The sequence below is a fragment of the Ranitomeya variabilis genome, chromosome 4, assembly GCF_051348905.1.
Source record: "Ranitomeya variabilis isolate aRanVar5 chromosome 4, aRanVar5.hap1, whole genome shotgun sequence".
Taxonomy (NCBI): domain Eukaryota; kingdom Metazoa; phylum Chordata; class Amphibia; order Anura; family Dendrobatidae; genus Ranitomeya; species Ranitomeya variabilis.
This window is the reverse complement of record NC_135235.1, coordinates 295,441,277-295,458,476: the sequence shown is the minus strand read 5'-3', so window position 1 is coordinate 295,458,476 and position 17,200 is coordinate 295,441,277. Positions and strand designations below refer to the sequence as shown.

The window sequence follows — 17,200 nt, the reverse complement described above, 5'->3', positions numbered from 1 at the left end:
TCCCTTGAAATGCTGTCATTCAGGCTGGTGGAGACTGACAGCTTCCGTAACTTGATGGCATTGGCAGTCCCACAATACAATGTGCCCAGCCACTTTTATTTCAGCAGGCAAGCCGTCCCTGCCCTGCACAAGCATGTGGAGGGACACATAAAACACGCGCTACTGAATGCCGTCAGTAGCAAGGTCCACCTCACCACCACTGCGTGGACCAGTCACCATGGACAGGGGCGATACCTTTCCCTCACTGCCCATTGGGTTAATGTTGTTGAGCCGGGTACAGATCGTGTGAGTGGCGCAGGACGTGTTCTGCCCACTCCAAGGATTGCAGGAATCCAGTCTGTACGCATTGACTCCTCCTCATAAACAAGTTCCTCAGAATGATCGCTGCAGGAGCCGTCACAGTCCACCTCCACATGGACTCGTGAACGTTTACCTGTTACGACCGATATGAGCACAGCTGTGGCCAAACGTCAACAGGCCATCTTGAAATTAATTTCTTTGGGGAATCGAAGCCACACAGCGCAGGAGCTCTGGAATGCCATCAAGCAGGAGAGCGACGTGTGGTTTGTGCCAGCGAATCTCCAGCCAGGCATGGTAGTGTGTGACAATGGCCGAAATCTGGTGGCAGCTCTGGGCCTAGGCAACCTCACTCACATCCCATGTCTGGCACATGTGCTCAACTTGGTCGTGAAGAGTTTTTTGAGGGACTATCCGGATCTTGATGCACTGCTGCACAAGGTCCGCCTAGAGTGTGCTCACTTGCGGCGTTCCAGCATGGCAAGATCGCGCATTGCAGCTCTGCAGCGCCGATTCCGCCTTCCGGAACATCGCATCATATGTGACCTACCTACCAGGTGGAATTCCATGTTACATATGTTGGAGCAGTTGTGTGAGCAGCAGCAAGCAGTAATGGAGTACCAGCTGCATCAGGCGCAAAGAAGTCGCACTGCGCGCCGTTCAGACTTCACAACCACTGAGTGGGCCACTATGAAAGACATCTGCCAGGTTTTGCGTTCCTTCGATGATTCCACGCGGATGGCGAGTGCAGATGATGCACTAGTCAGCATGACTGTTCCCCTTATCTGCCTGCTTCAACAAACACTGCAAGCGCTAAGGGATGATGTTGTGGAAGAGGTGGAGGATGAGGAGTCACCAATTCCATCAGCTTCTGGACAGTCAGCGCTAGGTGGTTCCTCACGAAGGCCTAGGCAGGGGTCACTTTGTGAGGAGGATGAGGAGGAGTCAATGGAGGAGGAAGACATCGGTCCAGAGGAGGGGGATACGCAATTCTCCAACAGTCAGTGTGTAGAGCGAGGGTGGGGTGATGCAGAGCAGGCAGAGATCACGCCTCAAGCAGGGGACAGCGTTTCTTGGCCAGTTGGCAGTCTGCAGCACATGGTTGATTACATGCTGCAGTGCCTGAGAAACGACCACCGCTTTGCCCACATTCTCAACACGGCTGATTATTGGGTGTACACCCTCCTAGATCCTCGCTACCAGGACAACTTACAAAGCGTCATAACACAGTTGAACCGGGAGAGTAAAATGTGGGAGTACCAAGACACACTGGTGAATTCCATCATCTTCTCCATTCCAACTGAGAGCAGTGCTGCTGGTGCTTAACAAAGCAGCTCAGTGCGTCGAGGCAGTGGAGGAAGCTCTGTACAAAGAGGGAGCAGAAGCAATGCCTCAGCACAAGGCAAGACCAGTATGGCCCAACTGTGGCACAGTTTTATGTGCCCGCCACAAATGTCTACACCATCACAGGCGGCTCCATTCAGCAGGAGGCAACGTTTCCGTCAGATGGTGACAGACTACACGTCTTGCCCTCTTACTGTACTCCCAGACGGCTCTTCCCCTTTCAAGTTTTGGGTCTCTAAGCTGGATACATGGCCAGAGCTAAGCCAGTATGCATTGGAGGTGCTGGCTTGCCCTGCTGCTAGTGTATTATCAAAATGCGTCGTTAGTGCCGCAGGTGGTATACTAACAGACCGTTGCATGTGACTATCCTCCGATAACAGATGTTAAACTGCCTCGAGTGCAGGCTTCGGCCTACACTCTGCTTCTCCTGCTGACCCTGGGCTCCAACACTGCTAGTTGCTGCTCTGAAGTGCTGTTCGCACAGAGAAAAACACTCGCTCCTGTGTTAGTGGAGTTCAGTAACGTCAACTGTTCCCCTGCTGTGTATCTGGCAATGTGTCCTGCGACTGTCACGCTGACACTCCATCAGATATTAAACTGGTTCGAGTGCAGGCTTCGGCCTACTCTCTGCTCCTCCTGCTTGCCCTGGGCTCCAACACCTCTAGTTGGTGCTCGGAAGTGCTGTTTACACAGTCAACAGTTGCTCCTCTGTTATTGGGTTTCAGTAACGTCAGCTGATCCCCAGCTTTGTATCCGGCAATGTGTCCTGCGACCGTCATGCTGACACTCCATCAGATATTAAACTGCCTCGAGTGCAGGCTTTGGCCTACACTCTGCTCCTCCTGCTGACCCTGGGCTCTAACACCGCCAGTTGGTGCTCGGAAGTGCTATTTGCACAGAGAAAAACACTCACTCCTGTGTTAGTGGGGTTTAGTAACGTCAGCTGTTCCCCTGCTGTGTATCCGGCAATGTGTCCTGCGACCGCCACGCTGACACTCCATCAGATATTAAACTGCCTCGAGTGCAGGCTTCGGCCTACACTCTGCTCCTCCTGCTGGCCCTGGGCTCCAACACCGCTAGTTGGTGCTCGGAAGTGCTGTTTGCACAGAGAAAACACTCGCTCCTGTGTTAGTGGGGTTCAGTAACGTCAGCTGTTCCCCTGCTGTGTATCCGGAATGTGTCCTGCGACCGCCATGCTGACACTCCATCAGATGTTAAACTGCCTCGAGTGCAGGCTTCGGCCTACACTCTGCTCCTCCTGCTGACCCTGGGCTCTAACACCGCCAGTTGGTGCTCGGAAGTGCTGTCTGCACAGAAAAAAACACTCGCTTCTGTGTTAGTGGGGTTCAGTAACGCCAGCTGCACCCCTGCTGTGTTGCGGCAATATCTCTACCCTGCTCCTCCTGCTGTCCCTGGGCTCCAACACCGCTAGTTGCTGCTCAGAAGTGTCTTTGGCACAGGTACTTCCTCCTTCCCAGCCCAGTTACAGCATGCCAGCTGTTTCCAGGTAGTGTCAAAGTCACTTGGCCTCCAATACGTTGTCCTGTCGGGTTGAGGTCGGGTTAGCCGACTCCATGGTGCCTGTAGTTTAGGTGCTTCCTATTTGGGCTGTGGGAACTGGCAATCAAGGCTGGTTCGGTAGTGCCAATAGGACAAGCTCCCCCTGTAGGACTGTGGATTTTCGGTAACCACGGCCAGCTCGCGGCCTAGCTACTTTTGTTTTTCCTGTGGACCTTCTTCTGCCTATCAGAGTTCCAGCACCATTAGCTGGTTCTTAGGAAGACGATCTTGAATAGGTCCCCCTGGTTCCAGTACCGTCAGCTGGTTCCGGGCAGAGCCTTTGGCTTAGGTGCCTCCTTCTGGGTATCCGAGTTCCACCAACGTCAGTTGGTCCTTGGTAGTGCTTTCTGGCACGGGTACCTCCTGCTTAGTAACCGGGTTCCAGCAACGTCAGCTGGTCCTCGGTAGTTCCATTGGCTCTTATACCTTCTGCTACCCATCCAGGTTCCAGTACCGTCAGCTGTTTCTCGGCAGTGTCTTTTGCTCTTGTACCTTCTGCTCCCCATCCTGGTTCCAGTACCATCAGCTGGTTCCGGGCAGAGCCTTTGGCTTAGGTTCCTCCTTCTGGGTATCCGAGTTCCACCAACATCAGGTGGTCCTTGGTAGTGCTTTCTGGCATGGATACCTCCTTCTTTGTAAGCGGGTTCCAGTACCGTCAGCTGATTCTCGGCATTTCCTCAGCCTTCTTGCACCTTCTGCTACATTTCCAAGTTCAAGACCCTAAAGACGACGACCCTGAAGACCACCCCTAAGATGACGACGACCCCAGAGACGATGACCCCTGAGACGACGACCCTGGAGACAATAACCCTGAAGACGACGATGTCCCCGGAGACGACGACCCTGGAGACCGAGAAGCAGAAGAACAAGAAGCTGCTGAACAAAGAGCAGAAGAACATTAAGCATAAGACTAAACATCAGAGCAAAATATATTATCTAAATTATAAGCAGAAGAAGACTAAGCAGTATATGGGGGTGAGTCCGTTCCTCCTCGTGGTGCCCCTGGAAAAAGCCTGCTGCTGCAGGCCTAACTGAACGCGGACAAATCCTGTTGTTACTCTTTTGTGACAGGCAGAACGGAAGGTGTAATCTTCAAACTTTTATAGATAACAACTACAGGAATGCCTGTCACAAATAAGAATATGATGAAGAAGTAGAATATGAAGAAGAATAGTTGAATATAAAGAATATGAAGAATGTAACAAAAAAGAATAATGGGTAGAAGATGAAGAAGAAGATGAATAAGGTGAAGAAGTTGATGTAAGAGATGCTGCTGCTGAGGATGATGAAGAAGAAAGTGTCAGAGAAGTAAAAAAGAAGGTGAAGAGCATGTAAGTAGTGAAACATCAATATCTGACAAAATATAAAAAATCTTAACATAGTCAATATCTTTGTAACTCCGAACGTCTTAAAAAAAAATTGAAATTCCTGCTATCACATTTGATTGGGCTAAACCTCTATGCCTTTAATTCCGATATTTTGGTCCCATTGACTTGCATTGGAATCGGGTATCGGTGATATCCGATATTTTTTGAATATCGGACGATCCAATCCGATACCGATACTTTTGGATATCGGAAGGTATCGCTCAACACTAGTGAAAGTAGCCTTACAGAAAACGTTTGACCTCTGTCATTGCCATCAAAGGATATATAACAAAATATTGAGATGAACTTATGTTAATGACCAAATACTTATTTTCCACCATAATTTGCAAAAAAAATCTTGTCAAATCAGACAAGGTAATTTTCTGGATTTGTTTTCTCATTTTGACTCTCATAGTTGTGGTCTACCTATGATGTCAATTACAGGCCTCTCTCATCTTTTTGAATGGGAGAACTTGCACAATTGGTGGCTGACTAAATCCTTTTTTTTCCCATTGTATATGTCCTTTGGAACCTGCATTATACTGTATCGAGGACAATCTGTACCAATCTTTCTTCCTCAGCCAGAGTAAAGGTAGGTGCACATGGTCAGTAAACAATGCGGGGTTGGACAGCATCTTGTGCAGCATCTAAGATGTTACAGCATTGTGCATGGGATTTCAATAAATCCCATGCCCACTATGCGTGCACAGAAGCCCGCAGCTCACCCGTGGAGACGGACATGCGGCGCGTCTTTCCAGACCACAGAATGTCAATTTATCTTTATTTGTCTATGCAAGATAAATTTCACCTGTACAATGTATTGGACGCAGTGATTCTGCACGGTTCAATGAGCACATGTGGATTCACCCGCGTTCAATAACTGGGAGTGCTTTGGACGCAGCGGACATGTGCTGCGTCCAAAGCGCTGCCAATTACTGAACGTGTGCACCTACCCTAAAGAAGCCAGGAAACAAGCGTCAAATGACTTCAATATTCTCGATGGCTCTCGTTTAGCGGCCTGAACTTAGCGCACGTAAATACAATGTGAATGTTTCTGTGTGCTGGTGCGATATGTGAGCATTTGGGGCCCCACTTTAAACTTTTGCCCAGGCCCAACTTTGTCTAAAACCGGCCCTGCTCATGTCCTACCACCACCGAAGATTGCTCCTACTTCACTTCCTTCACGCTTCCTCATCTGGTCACAGTAAGACCTTCACCACCAACTATAGCACAGCCAGGGGAAAATGACAGCTGGCTGCACTGAAACTCATCTGTTTGAGGGACAAATCCCACAATGCGCAGGAGCTGTGAATAGGTATAAAGCAGAAGACAGATGAGTGCTTGGTGCAGGTGAACCTCAAGCTCAGCCTGGTGGTATGCGATAAAGGGTGAAATCTCTTTGCAGCTCTGGACCTAGCTAGTTTGATGAACTTTCCTTGCCTGACACATGTGCTGAACTAGGTGGTGCTGAACCTCTACTAACTTATGGGTCTGCCCCATTTATCTTTTGGGTCTCAAAATTGAACACATGGCCTGAGCTTGCCTAGCGGCAAATGTACGGTTGGAACTTGTGTTTAGCACGGTACAGGGAGTGATCACAGACAGGTGCATCCGCCTGTCTGCAGCCAACATGGGGAAGCTAACATTCATTACAATGAACCAGGCATTGATCCCACAGGACTTGTCCATGCGTTTTGGCTGTCTAGACAATTTACCAGCCGCACTCAGCGAGTGTTCAACTCTATTTGCTATTAGTTTAATTTGGGTGCCTCCTCCCCAAATAAAAAAGAACAAACTGTGTTTGCTGCTGCCTCCTCCGTCTCTTCAACCTACACTGCCATGTCCACCTCTTCCTCCACTTCAACATACACCTCCTGGTTCTAGATTGCTAGGTTTAGTTTTGTTAATTCTAAGTTGTTTTAAATCAGTTCCATAAAAAACACTGAAAAAATACAATCTCCCCAAAAAAACACACCCACATAAACAGTATTTGATTATTGCTCCCTTGCTTCTTCCACCTACACCGCCATGTCTACCTCTTCCTCAGCTTGGATCTATGCTTCCTGGTTTTAGCTGGCAAGTTTTAGTTTTTGTTAATTCTAGAAGATTATTATTTGTTATTTCTGCTTTGCTTAGCGTAGGGCCAGGACACAGCTGTAGTGAGGGACAGTATTATGTTTTATGTGTGCGCAGTTTTCCAAAAAGACTATCTATGTGTACTCTGCACCTGTGTCTATGATAGCACTGTGCATACCCAAAAGTTTTTGTAATCTGCAGCCATGTCTGTGGGAGTCATGTAAATAATGCAATTTTTTGTACTCTTATGCACCCGTGTCTGCGGGAGTCATGTGCGTAAAAGCAAATTTTTCTAATCTTGCAGCCGTGTTTGTGGGAGTACTTTTCCTAAAAAAAACACTTAAAAAATGGAGGAGAGCATCAAATAAGGGACGTGGATGTGGCCATCAACTTCTTGCTGTTTGCCATCTTGTGTTTCTTCTTGTTTGAGATTGGTATAATAGGCTGGCAGTGTCGGACTGGGGTGCCAAGAGCCCACCACTGTGATATGGAGAAGTCAGAGTGGCTGTTGGGATTAATAAGCATCAATGTACAACTCTGTGGAAGATATAGATGCAACATAAGCAATAGAAAATATAAAATAATTTTATTTGTAGGCACGTCAGGAGAATATGCCATGTTAAAAACTGCCTGTGAAAAAGTAATTAATTAAGTTCACATATAACACGAATTAGTATGCAAAATAATAAAAAGCTACAAAAAATGTGTGCAGCCAGAAGTATCAATATAAATGTAAAGAAAAAAATGCATACAATAAATAAGACAAAGGTTTAAAATAGGGGAAACACTAGAGGGCGACAAACACAGCAGGAGGAAATGGTGAATAACATGAGTACAATCAATATGTATTTATTTACAATTTATTTTCATTACATATGCAGCTTTATTTACTGACCTCAGTCTTATTCATTTATTTTACTGCAAATAACTGTTCATTGGTCAATTGTCATTTTACCCCATTATCTCGCATCTATTTAATATTCTCCTTACTTCGTGTTCTTATATACATATTGATTGTGCTTATTTTATTCACTATCTTCTCCAGATGTGTTTGTCGCCCTCTATTTTAAACATTTGTCTTCTATCTATTGCCTGTATTTTTTTTTTTTTAATAAATGTATATTTATACTTTATCTGCACACATTTTTTGTATATTTTTCTAGTTAATCAGATGTTTTTAGCCACTTTATTCCACTATACACTTCCCTATGGTGTTTTGATTATTCCATTACTTAATTCATCATTTATTTATTATTCTTTTGCACCAATTGTTTGTCTTTTCCCCTTTTTGTTTATATAAAATAATAGTGTTTAAGTGACTATTCACAAAATGATATATTACTAGAAAAGTTATAAAATCACAGTTTGCGTATAAGGATCGAGTCATTGATTTGTTTTCTTCTTGTCGTTGATGGTTCTCACAGACTCGTGACTTCATGTTTGTGTCTTGAAGGCGGACGTCAATGCTGCTGTGGAGTCAGGAGGACCATCCTTGGTGGTATCAGGTACGTTCAAAGGCGTGGTTTGATAGATGACCACCACCTAAAATAAAAAATTAGAATATGAGTGAAGACTACGCAGTCATCTATATAAAATTTATACAATTTGCATACATATACAGTATATTTTAAAGAAAAACACTCCTCAACAATAAAATTGCAACACCAAGAAGGAAATGTCACGGAGATATGGAAATCATAGAATGGATAGACATGTTAATCATATTCAAATGATGAAAAAGCGCCACGTGCAGAAATCCCGACATCTACAGCCTCTGCTGCTATCACTGTGGTTATTAATGGTCGCACTGAATGCACTTTGACAAATCATCAAGATCCTCTGCTGGCAGCTCCTGTGTGATCACCGACCAATGACGACCCAGATGTTTGCATAAGGAGTTGCCAGCAGCAGATCTTTATGATTTGCACATCTATTATACATACTATTATTTATAATGTGTTTATCATGTCTTTGATTTTACTTCTGAATTTATAGGTGTTTTCTATCCATACAATTTCCTAACAACTAATTGATTAGTCAATGCACATATTTGTAAGTAATCTTGATTGCCTTAAATTACTGTTTGTTCATTGTGTAACAATTTATGGCATGACTAAGAACCCCTCAGTATTAAGGGTTCAAAACGTGTAGATTCTATGACTATTTTTTTGAACTTGGAATGTTATTAGTCTTTATATCTCAATGGGTTTTAAAATAATTCAATAAGGAACCAACAGACGAGTGCTGGAACTTCGTTTTGTTTCACTCTACTATCCAGTATATGTAAGTGCCACCACCACAGTCTTACTCATGAAAGTTCTCAACTCCACCAGGGAACGCACCCAAGCCAAGTCAGATGCTCCTTTCGGATAGAGAAAATAATCAATACAGCTATTGCTAATATGTTATATTACGTGTTAAATGCCAGCTATACAATAAAATTATGTTTTGTTAATTTTATGTAAAGAAACTAGGCAGGTCTGAAAACATCCTTGGAATACCCAGTAAGCTGATGCCCTCTAGATACAAATCTGCAAACAGAAACAGCCCATCTTGATGTGTTTTGAGAGTAATGGTCCTTGAAAGCTACTAATGTTTTCCATATTTTTCATACTATAAGACGCACCGGACCTTAAGAAGCATCCCAAGTTTTCAGAAGGAAAATAGGGAAAAAATGTATGCGTTCAAATAGGGGTCCATCTTACAGTCCAAATTCAGATTACTGTTGGGGGTTCGGCAGCATTAGTGGAGCGGGGTAACAGGAGGTGTTCGGTGGTCCTGTGATGAACTGACTCCGGGGGCAGCGCATGCGCAGATTGAGTTCTCAGCACTGATATCTCAATCTGCACATGAACAGCCTCCGGCAGCCATTTTTCTGGAGGCCACCGCATTACAGCAATGGAATTGCGGGAGCTCTGAGCTTTTACACAATGTCGGCGGAACACCGTCAAACCTGCCACACCAGCCTGGGATGAGAGTCAGATCATCGCCCTGGTGATTACTCTCATGGTAAGTACATTCGGACTATAAGACGCACACCCATTTTCCCCCCCAAAATATTTTTTGAGGAAAGTGCGTCTTATAGTCTGAAAAATACGATATATTTTGTTTCTGCAATGTTTAAATATTACTTATGTGCAATATTCTTTGATTTGGGCAAATACACAAGCTCCATGGTTCAGAGCCAGAATATTGACCTAAACTAAGCATGGCAGATCTCTCTCTCACATTCATAGAGATCTCCGTATACATATGTTAGTTTCATCTCTTACCTTTGCCTGTCCATTTTTTAATTGTATCTCTTATTCTAAGTGAATTTCGTTTTTATTCAAATCACCAGTGAAGACTGGATGCTCACTAATACAGTTTTTCATATCACTTATAAACTGGGTTTACCAAAAAGCTACCATTTTTTGGCCCTTAAACTTGACAGGATTGCATCCAAAAAAATTACGCCAGGTCTGGCAAATTAGGAACTTTTGGGAACTATGCAAGGATGTTAAATTCTGTACAGTTTGTAATTCTTCTTAGCTTATCACAGTTTTCGTTAATACATTTTTCAAAATCTTATAGCTCTGGAAAAAATAGTCTAAGACTAAGAGCCAGATAGTCTCGAAATGTGTAGATCTGGTGTCCACCATGTTATTTTATATCATCTTCATTTTTTTCTTTGTTTTTAGCAATATATACTATTTCTTCCATGGTTTCAGCTCATTAGCCAGGCTGATCCCTCTGTGCACCGTGCCCTGCTTCAATATATTTTCTACACCGGTGAGGTGATGAACTGTTTGTTTTTCTTATCTTATGACTATGCTGACATAGTTACCAACATGAGTGGTAAAATAGGGACATTGATCTCCGCCAATAGTCTCACCCCAAGGAGGCCAAAACAGGGTAGCAAAGCACATTTTTGTGAGTGGTTTGTAACTCCCTCATCTTCCTTTCCAGCCAAGGACATGACCTACTTTCTGGGATGGGTTCTGAAAATTTGGGAAAGTCCCGACAAATTCAACACCATAGATGCAGAAATATGATTGCTTGACGTCATGGCCCAAAACTTTATACTGAAATTCTGAAATTGCAGTGATTTTACTCTACTGATTTCTTGATATTAAAGACCTTGCATAAATAAAAAAAAATTGCATCAGTATTACTAAGATCACTCGGGTAGAAATGTGACCATATCCCTCACTTTCTGTTTACAGATTGATGAGTTGGTCACTTGTGTGCAATATCTAAGCGAAACAAATATGCTTAGGAGTTAAGAATCCAACACAATCCCAAACCTAAGCTGATTCATGCCCCACCTGATCCTTACCTTCAGTGAAAACCTGTGGATCCACTTTCCATTCTATTGAAATGGCCTATTCAATTGCACAGCCTAAAAGTCTCCTTACACTGGCATGTCTGGAATGTCACTCTCCACAAGGAGTGACGTTACCTGTAAGCCCTTAGAGTTGGAAAAGTTTGTAAGTGTCACTAAATACAGTTCCAAATCACAGGAGAGCATGGTGAATCATAGCAATACGACCCTTAGGGGATCTCTACCCTCATGCACACCGCAAACTCTTGCACATCAGCTGTAAAGTTGCATCCCCCTTGTGATTGGTGGAACCTTTTTTGTGTATGAAATAGACAATGGAATGAATACTGACCGTTTCACTAAAAGACGATCTGCAGACAGTTTTGCACCCAAACACACTTGTGGATATGGTAATGCAAAACATCAGCAGGAAAAGCATTAAGTTAAAGAAATTAACGCCAATTAAAATGACCTGAAAAGAAAAAAAAGTACAAATTATTAAAAAAAAAATATAGAATTACTTGAGTTATACAGAATAAAATTACAGTTAGGATTCTAAGCAAAGTACAATAAATGACAGATGTAAAAGTTCTATCTTCAACCAAAATAAAAAAAGGGAAATAACTATCAATATTTAGGTTCAACTTCTCTACAGCTCAGATGCGGATCTGTGAACTGTGTCGTCAGTTATTGCCTCCATTTCCTTTGCTTTATATTTCTGAGCATGTGATAGCAAGAAGCAGGGGTCAAATGAAGGGGAGATGACTACATGGGCAGACCACATTAGGGATTTCATTTTTCTTCTGGTTGTCACATAAAAACATAAACAGCACAACATTGATTTTTCGTTGATGGAAGTCAAAGATGAAGCCTTGGGTAAAGATAGAGATTCTGTAAGATGATGAGTACATTTTGTGAATGTGGTTGTGCTACGGTTTTGGGAACGGCCAATGGACGAAGGTGGCCCTGTTCTTTGAAGATCACTAACCATCATTTTCTGAACTCATAGAATCCCTTGAAATGATATTGCTCATAATAACTGAACATGAACAGGTTGCTATAACCTCTATATAAAGCATATGAAAAAGGATCTTACCTCGGGATTAAAGGCTCCTATGCATTGAAAATCGCCATTATAATGTGCACAGTATGATGAGCCCAGGTAGTATGGACGGAATAACAGATCTAGCGTAGTAAGTATTATTCCACAACCTGCAGCTAGAGAGCTAAAAATGTTCATCACCAAGCCTGACTTTACCTGGAACACAAAATCATCACTTAATGGAGTTGTCTGATTTAAGAAAAAATGTACGGTATTTGAGTGCCTTATGATGAAATTTAGAGAAGACAATCTGTGTCCATGTTTCCTATCATGGCATATAGACATTACGATAGGGATCACCAGCTTGGGATCTCTGTCTATGACTTGTAAAAGTGGCTTGCACTTTGGTTGATTTGAGGAGTCTGAAAATCCAATCCAAAAAAGGATAGTCTATTTGATATCGGGAAATCAGTCTTCAGGACTGAGTGGAGAGAAGTTATCAAGAGTTTCTTTGCCCGTGTATTTTTTGGTTTCGGTACACTTTTGTTGGTCTTCAGAAATAAAATAAGCTATCCATTTTTTTCTTAAAGGGGTATTCTCAAGTTTGTAAGTATTATCCTATCTATGGGGTTTTGGGGTCCAATTGCTAAGACTCACATTGATCTTGAGAACCAGGGCTGTGAAGAGCCTGATGTGAATGGAGCAGTGGTCGATAATGGGCACGGCCGGTGCTTGGCTACCTCTGGTGGGTCCATTTAGGCCTCATTCAGATGTCCAAAGTTCTCGTACGAGTCCTATCTATGGTTTCCACGTATAGCATTCATGCCTGTGATAATTTATGGGGCTATTCACATGCCCATGGCCAACAGGAAATTTTGATAAGAGCGCTGAAGCAAAATCGGCAATGCAATTCTATGGGTCTGTGAAAAAATTCAGCATGCACTCGGATGACATTGGATGTGAATAATAGGTAATAATAAGGTAACTCTAATCAAACTGATCAAAGTCTGATCAAAATAATCATTCTATTTTTCACATCAATTGAGATTACTTGACGTGCGAATAAGGCCTGAGAATGAATAGAGCGGCAGGGCACATGATTGACCACTGCTTCATTCACTTGGGGATCTTCAGAACCCTGGTTCTTGAGATAAGTGAAGTTTCCAGTGTTCAGAACTCAAGCATTTGGGACGTTACCCCCTATCCAATAGATAAGGGATAAGGGATAATTCCTGAATACCCCGCTTAGTGAAACATGTTAGCCAGTAGCCACTGACAAAATCCTTAAGATGTCCATCTAAAGGGCTGCTTTTGAAGAAAGTAACTTATAAAGCACCTATCACTGCTTGATGACTGCGCTTTTAATAAAAAAAATAGGACACTAGACTGCCATGGACTAAATATTTTTCTAGATATGACCAGTTATAAAAAAAGCCAATCCAAACTGGCTGTATGCAGCATCCAAAGGACGTCACTCTCCAGGAGGTGGCGAATCTTCACATCTTGGTTGTCCAATCCCAAAATGTTGAGCAGCATCCCACAAACCTCCAAATCAGAGTCTAAAAAAGTGTCAGAACCAGAAATTGTGCGATTTTGACTAAAGGAGTGTTGTTTGCATCATTATAGCAGCAATTACAGATCAGTGACATTAATGCAGCAGAGAACTACTTTAATGATGCAGTTTGTTCTCCATTAGTCAAGTGTTCTACTGGCACCCTTATGTGGAGCACTCTGCGGGCACCCTTATGTGGAGTATTTTATTGACAGTGTTAAAAGGTTCATTTTGATGGCATGGTTAATGGAAGCACTGCATCTGATTTAGCCTTAACACATGGAGAGCCATAGAAAAAAAATCTATTGCATGCATCTGAATTCTTCCTGAAAATATCCTTAAAAGAAGACAAAGAAGATTTTCACTTTAAGGCCCTTGTTCTGTCTCCGCCATCTAATTTGTTACCTCTGATTTGCATAATTTTGCAGTTGTTTTTTCACTAGTATGAGTGTACAGGAACTCATATAGTCATATCTTTATTTGTCTACAGTGTTTGGCTCCCTTTAGCGGTCAGAGTCATGTTCACAGTCCTATTTTCTGTTTTTTCTATTTTCCATGTCTGATTCTCCTCCCCTTTTTGCAATGCATTATGGTAGCTCAGCCTTCATCTCCCTCCATTTCCTTCAGTCTCCTTTCAAAGAAAGACGCTTTCACTTCATCCCCCTTGCATTGCCGCTATGTCTTTATGCTTTCTATAGGTCATTTCTGCTCTAATATTAGCCTAGCTTAGTCAGTTGTACTCCTAGTTCAGTTATTAGCCTTGTAAATGTCATGCATAATGTACAACATGTGTAGTATGTATTTCTGCTATACCATGCACTGATTGTATGTATATGATTGTTTACAGTTTCACCTCGTCAATATACTATAACGTTCAATAAAAGCACAGACTCAACCACAGTCTCCTTATTGGACTCCGGTATAGCGGTTTAGCTGCCTGTATAGCTATTTAGTAAGGATGGAAAAGCCCTTATTCTTAACTTTCATTCATTCACGCGTGAATGATTTTTATTTTTCTTACCTTTCCCACGGTTGGTTTCACTGAAGCAGCCACTGACAGTGATCCGGAGATAATAAACTGTACAAATTAAAATAGAACAAAATTATATTTTATTTTACTGTAAAGATGAAGAGAAAAGTGTATATATTTAATGAAGCTTTTCTCTAAATGTGCAGTTGGAAATATAAATATGCTTAAAGTGTTTTTCCAGAATTACAATAAAAATTCCTTTATAAAAAAATTAAAAAGCAGCTCTCGGGACCATTGGCTGGTTTTAGCAATTTAGACTTTTCCTTTTCAAATGGACAAGATTCAATAGATTGAATAGATTCAATAATAGACACACTGAAATAAGTGAAAGGCAAGGAAATGGAGTAGCTTAGGATTGAGGTCAATCTCAGGAGGAAATGAGCAAACTAAATTTAATGTATCCAATAGAAATTGCCTAAAAATTAGGATTCTAACCAGTCATAATTTTGAGAGATTCAATTTACTGGGGTCCTTGACTGCTGGGGCAGGACAGAGATGAATGAAAAGAAGCATATGGGAAGAAAAAAGTGGAGCAGTGGCGACATCAGGGGTATGCAGATGATGGCCGAAAATACTTCATCCCCCATCCTTTCCCTCCTGATTTGATCAAATCTGCCTGAATTGACTTTTGGGAGATTCGCTCAATTCCATAGGAGAGTCATATGTCCACATTTGAATCTTGAGATACATCATGACTATAGGATCACAATATCTGGTCTTGGACAAAGATGGGTAACGTTCTAGGTAGAGTATCAGAGAGAAACAAACACATTGAACAGAATGTGCCCAACCCATGATATAACATTTAAATGCCATTGACAATATATATTTTTTCTTTAAGTGAGGTCAATAAAGAGGAGAAATTTGTTTAGTAATTGTTATTCATGTGTCCCGGCTCCAGGGTCAGCCTTTGCTCCCTACTCCTATTACCTGCTCTTTTGTACTAGTCTAACACCTCTGATGTCATCAGTCAAACTATTTTAAAGAAGCACTCCTCCTCACATCAAAGTTTTTATCCCCTTAATACATTGCAATCATCACATTATACAGCACTGTGTACTTACAATTGCTCATTTTGCCTTTCTACCCTTCTAATTCTTCTCTTCTCAATGTATAAACAGGAAGTCTCTTGTCCTGCAGAAAGTCCTTGTTTTGTGCAGAAATCATTCCCCTCTTCACCTCCTGACCCAGCTGCTCCGCTCCTCCCCCTGCCAAGGACTTTTGCAGTGAATGATGACTTACACAGGGAAAATTGACCTCCTGTTTCTACATAGAGCTTAGAAGGATTCAGCTCTTCAGTTTTTAATCAAGTGATGTCATAGATCTAATGGGAAAGAGAAGAATTATCTGTGTAGAAAGGCACAATGAGCAATTGTAAGTACCCAGTGCTGTATAATATGATGATTGCAGTATATTAAAGTGAACCTGTCACCCCCAAAATCGAGGGTGAGCTAAGCCCACCGGCATCAGGGGCTTATCTACAGCATTCTGTAATGCTGTAGATAAGCCCCCGATGTATCCTAAAAGATGAGAAAAAGATGTTAGATTATACTCACCTGGGTGGGCGGTCCGATCCGGTGGGCGTCGCGGTCCGGTGCCTCACATCTTCATAGGATGACGTCCTATTCTGGTCTTCATGCTGCGGCTCCGGCGCAGGAGTACTTTGACTGCCCTGTTGAGGGCAGAGCAAAGTACTGCAGTACGCAGGCGCCGGGAAAGGTCAGAGAGGCCCTGCACCTGCGCACTGCAGTACTTTGCTCTGCCCTCAACAGGGCAGACAAAGTACGCCTGCGCCGCAGCCGCAGCATGAAGACCAGAAGAGGACGTCATCTGATGAAGATGAGAGGCGCCGGACCGGACCGCGACACCCATCGGACCGGACTGGGACCGCCCCTGGGTGAGTAAAATCTAAAAAGTATCGTTTCTCCTTGTGGAGAGCCTTGTCGCATGACTTAGGATCCCGGTCAGACGCCTCTCAATCAGCCAAACCAGATCTCCACTTTGCACTGATGAGGGGCAGTACCCCGAAACACAGTGTCTGCAAATTGAGATTCTGGTTTGGCTATTATCCTAAGTCATGCGGCAAGGCTCGTTAAAGGGTCGACATTGACTGTTAGGATTGCTACCTCCAATAGGTGGCACTAGAGTTCTAGTCCTCTTCCTCTCTGAAGAGACAATTTGCAAGATAGTATAGCAATATGCTACCACGTTTATGTGGAGTGAAGCTACACTTCCCATTTGGCGCAAACCAGGTGTCTGATTAGTTCAACTGGTCTAGACGGCTACCCTGTAGCAAGCTACCATTATCAAACTCAGTACTGTTTATTTCTGGTGTTGTTCACACCTTCAGCTCTTTTGCAGCAACATACCTAATAATGAGCTCCTCTCTGCTCCTGGCATTCACAACTTCAACTATTTTGAAACAATATGGGGTCAAAGTATCAAGACACTCTGTAAAGAGCTTAAAGAGTAAATATTGTTTTAATTTTTTTTTATAAATCAAAAGATACAAAAACAAATGTAATCCATTATTATATCAGATTAATTCCTGGACTGATGTTTCATTCTCAAATTTCTCAAATCACTTGTAAATAGGTCTTCATTGAATACAAATTTTCCAATTACCCAG

General features: G+C 42.7%; 1 protein-coding gene across 1 annotated transcript in view; it reads right to left on the bottom strand.

Annotated features, from left to right (window-relative positions):
- Window positions 1-7,213: 7,213 nt before the first annotated feature.
- The window catches only part of LOC143764570 (membrane-spanning 4-domains subfamily A member 4A-like), a 49,978-nt gene continuing 39,991 nt past the window's right edge, over window positions 7,214-17,200 (bottom strand). The window contains exons 4-7 of the mRNA XM_077250264.1: window positions 14,563-14,619; window positions 12,044-12,205; window positions 11,300-11,419; window positions 7,214-8,186 (exon numbers count right to left, since the gene is read on the bottom strand). Of these exons, the coding sequence (XP_077106379.1) occupies window positions 8,079-8,186; window positions 11,300-11,419; window positions 12,044-12,205; window positions 14,563-14,619 (447 nt within the window). The 3' untranslated portion in view covers window positions 7,214-8,078. The remainder of the gene's footprint in view (window positions 8,187-11,299; window positions 11,420-12,043; window positions 12,206-14,562; window positions 14,620-17,200) is intronic.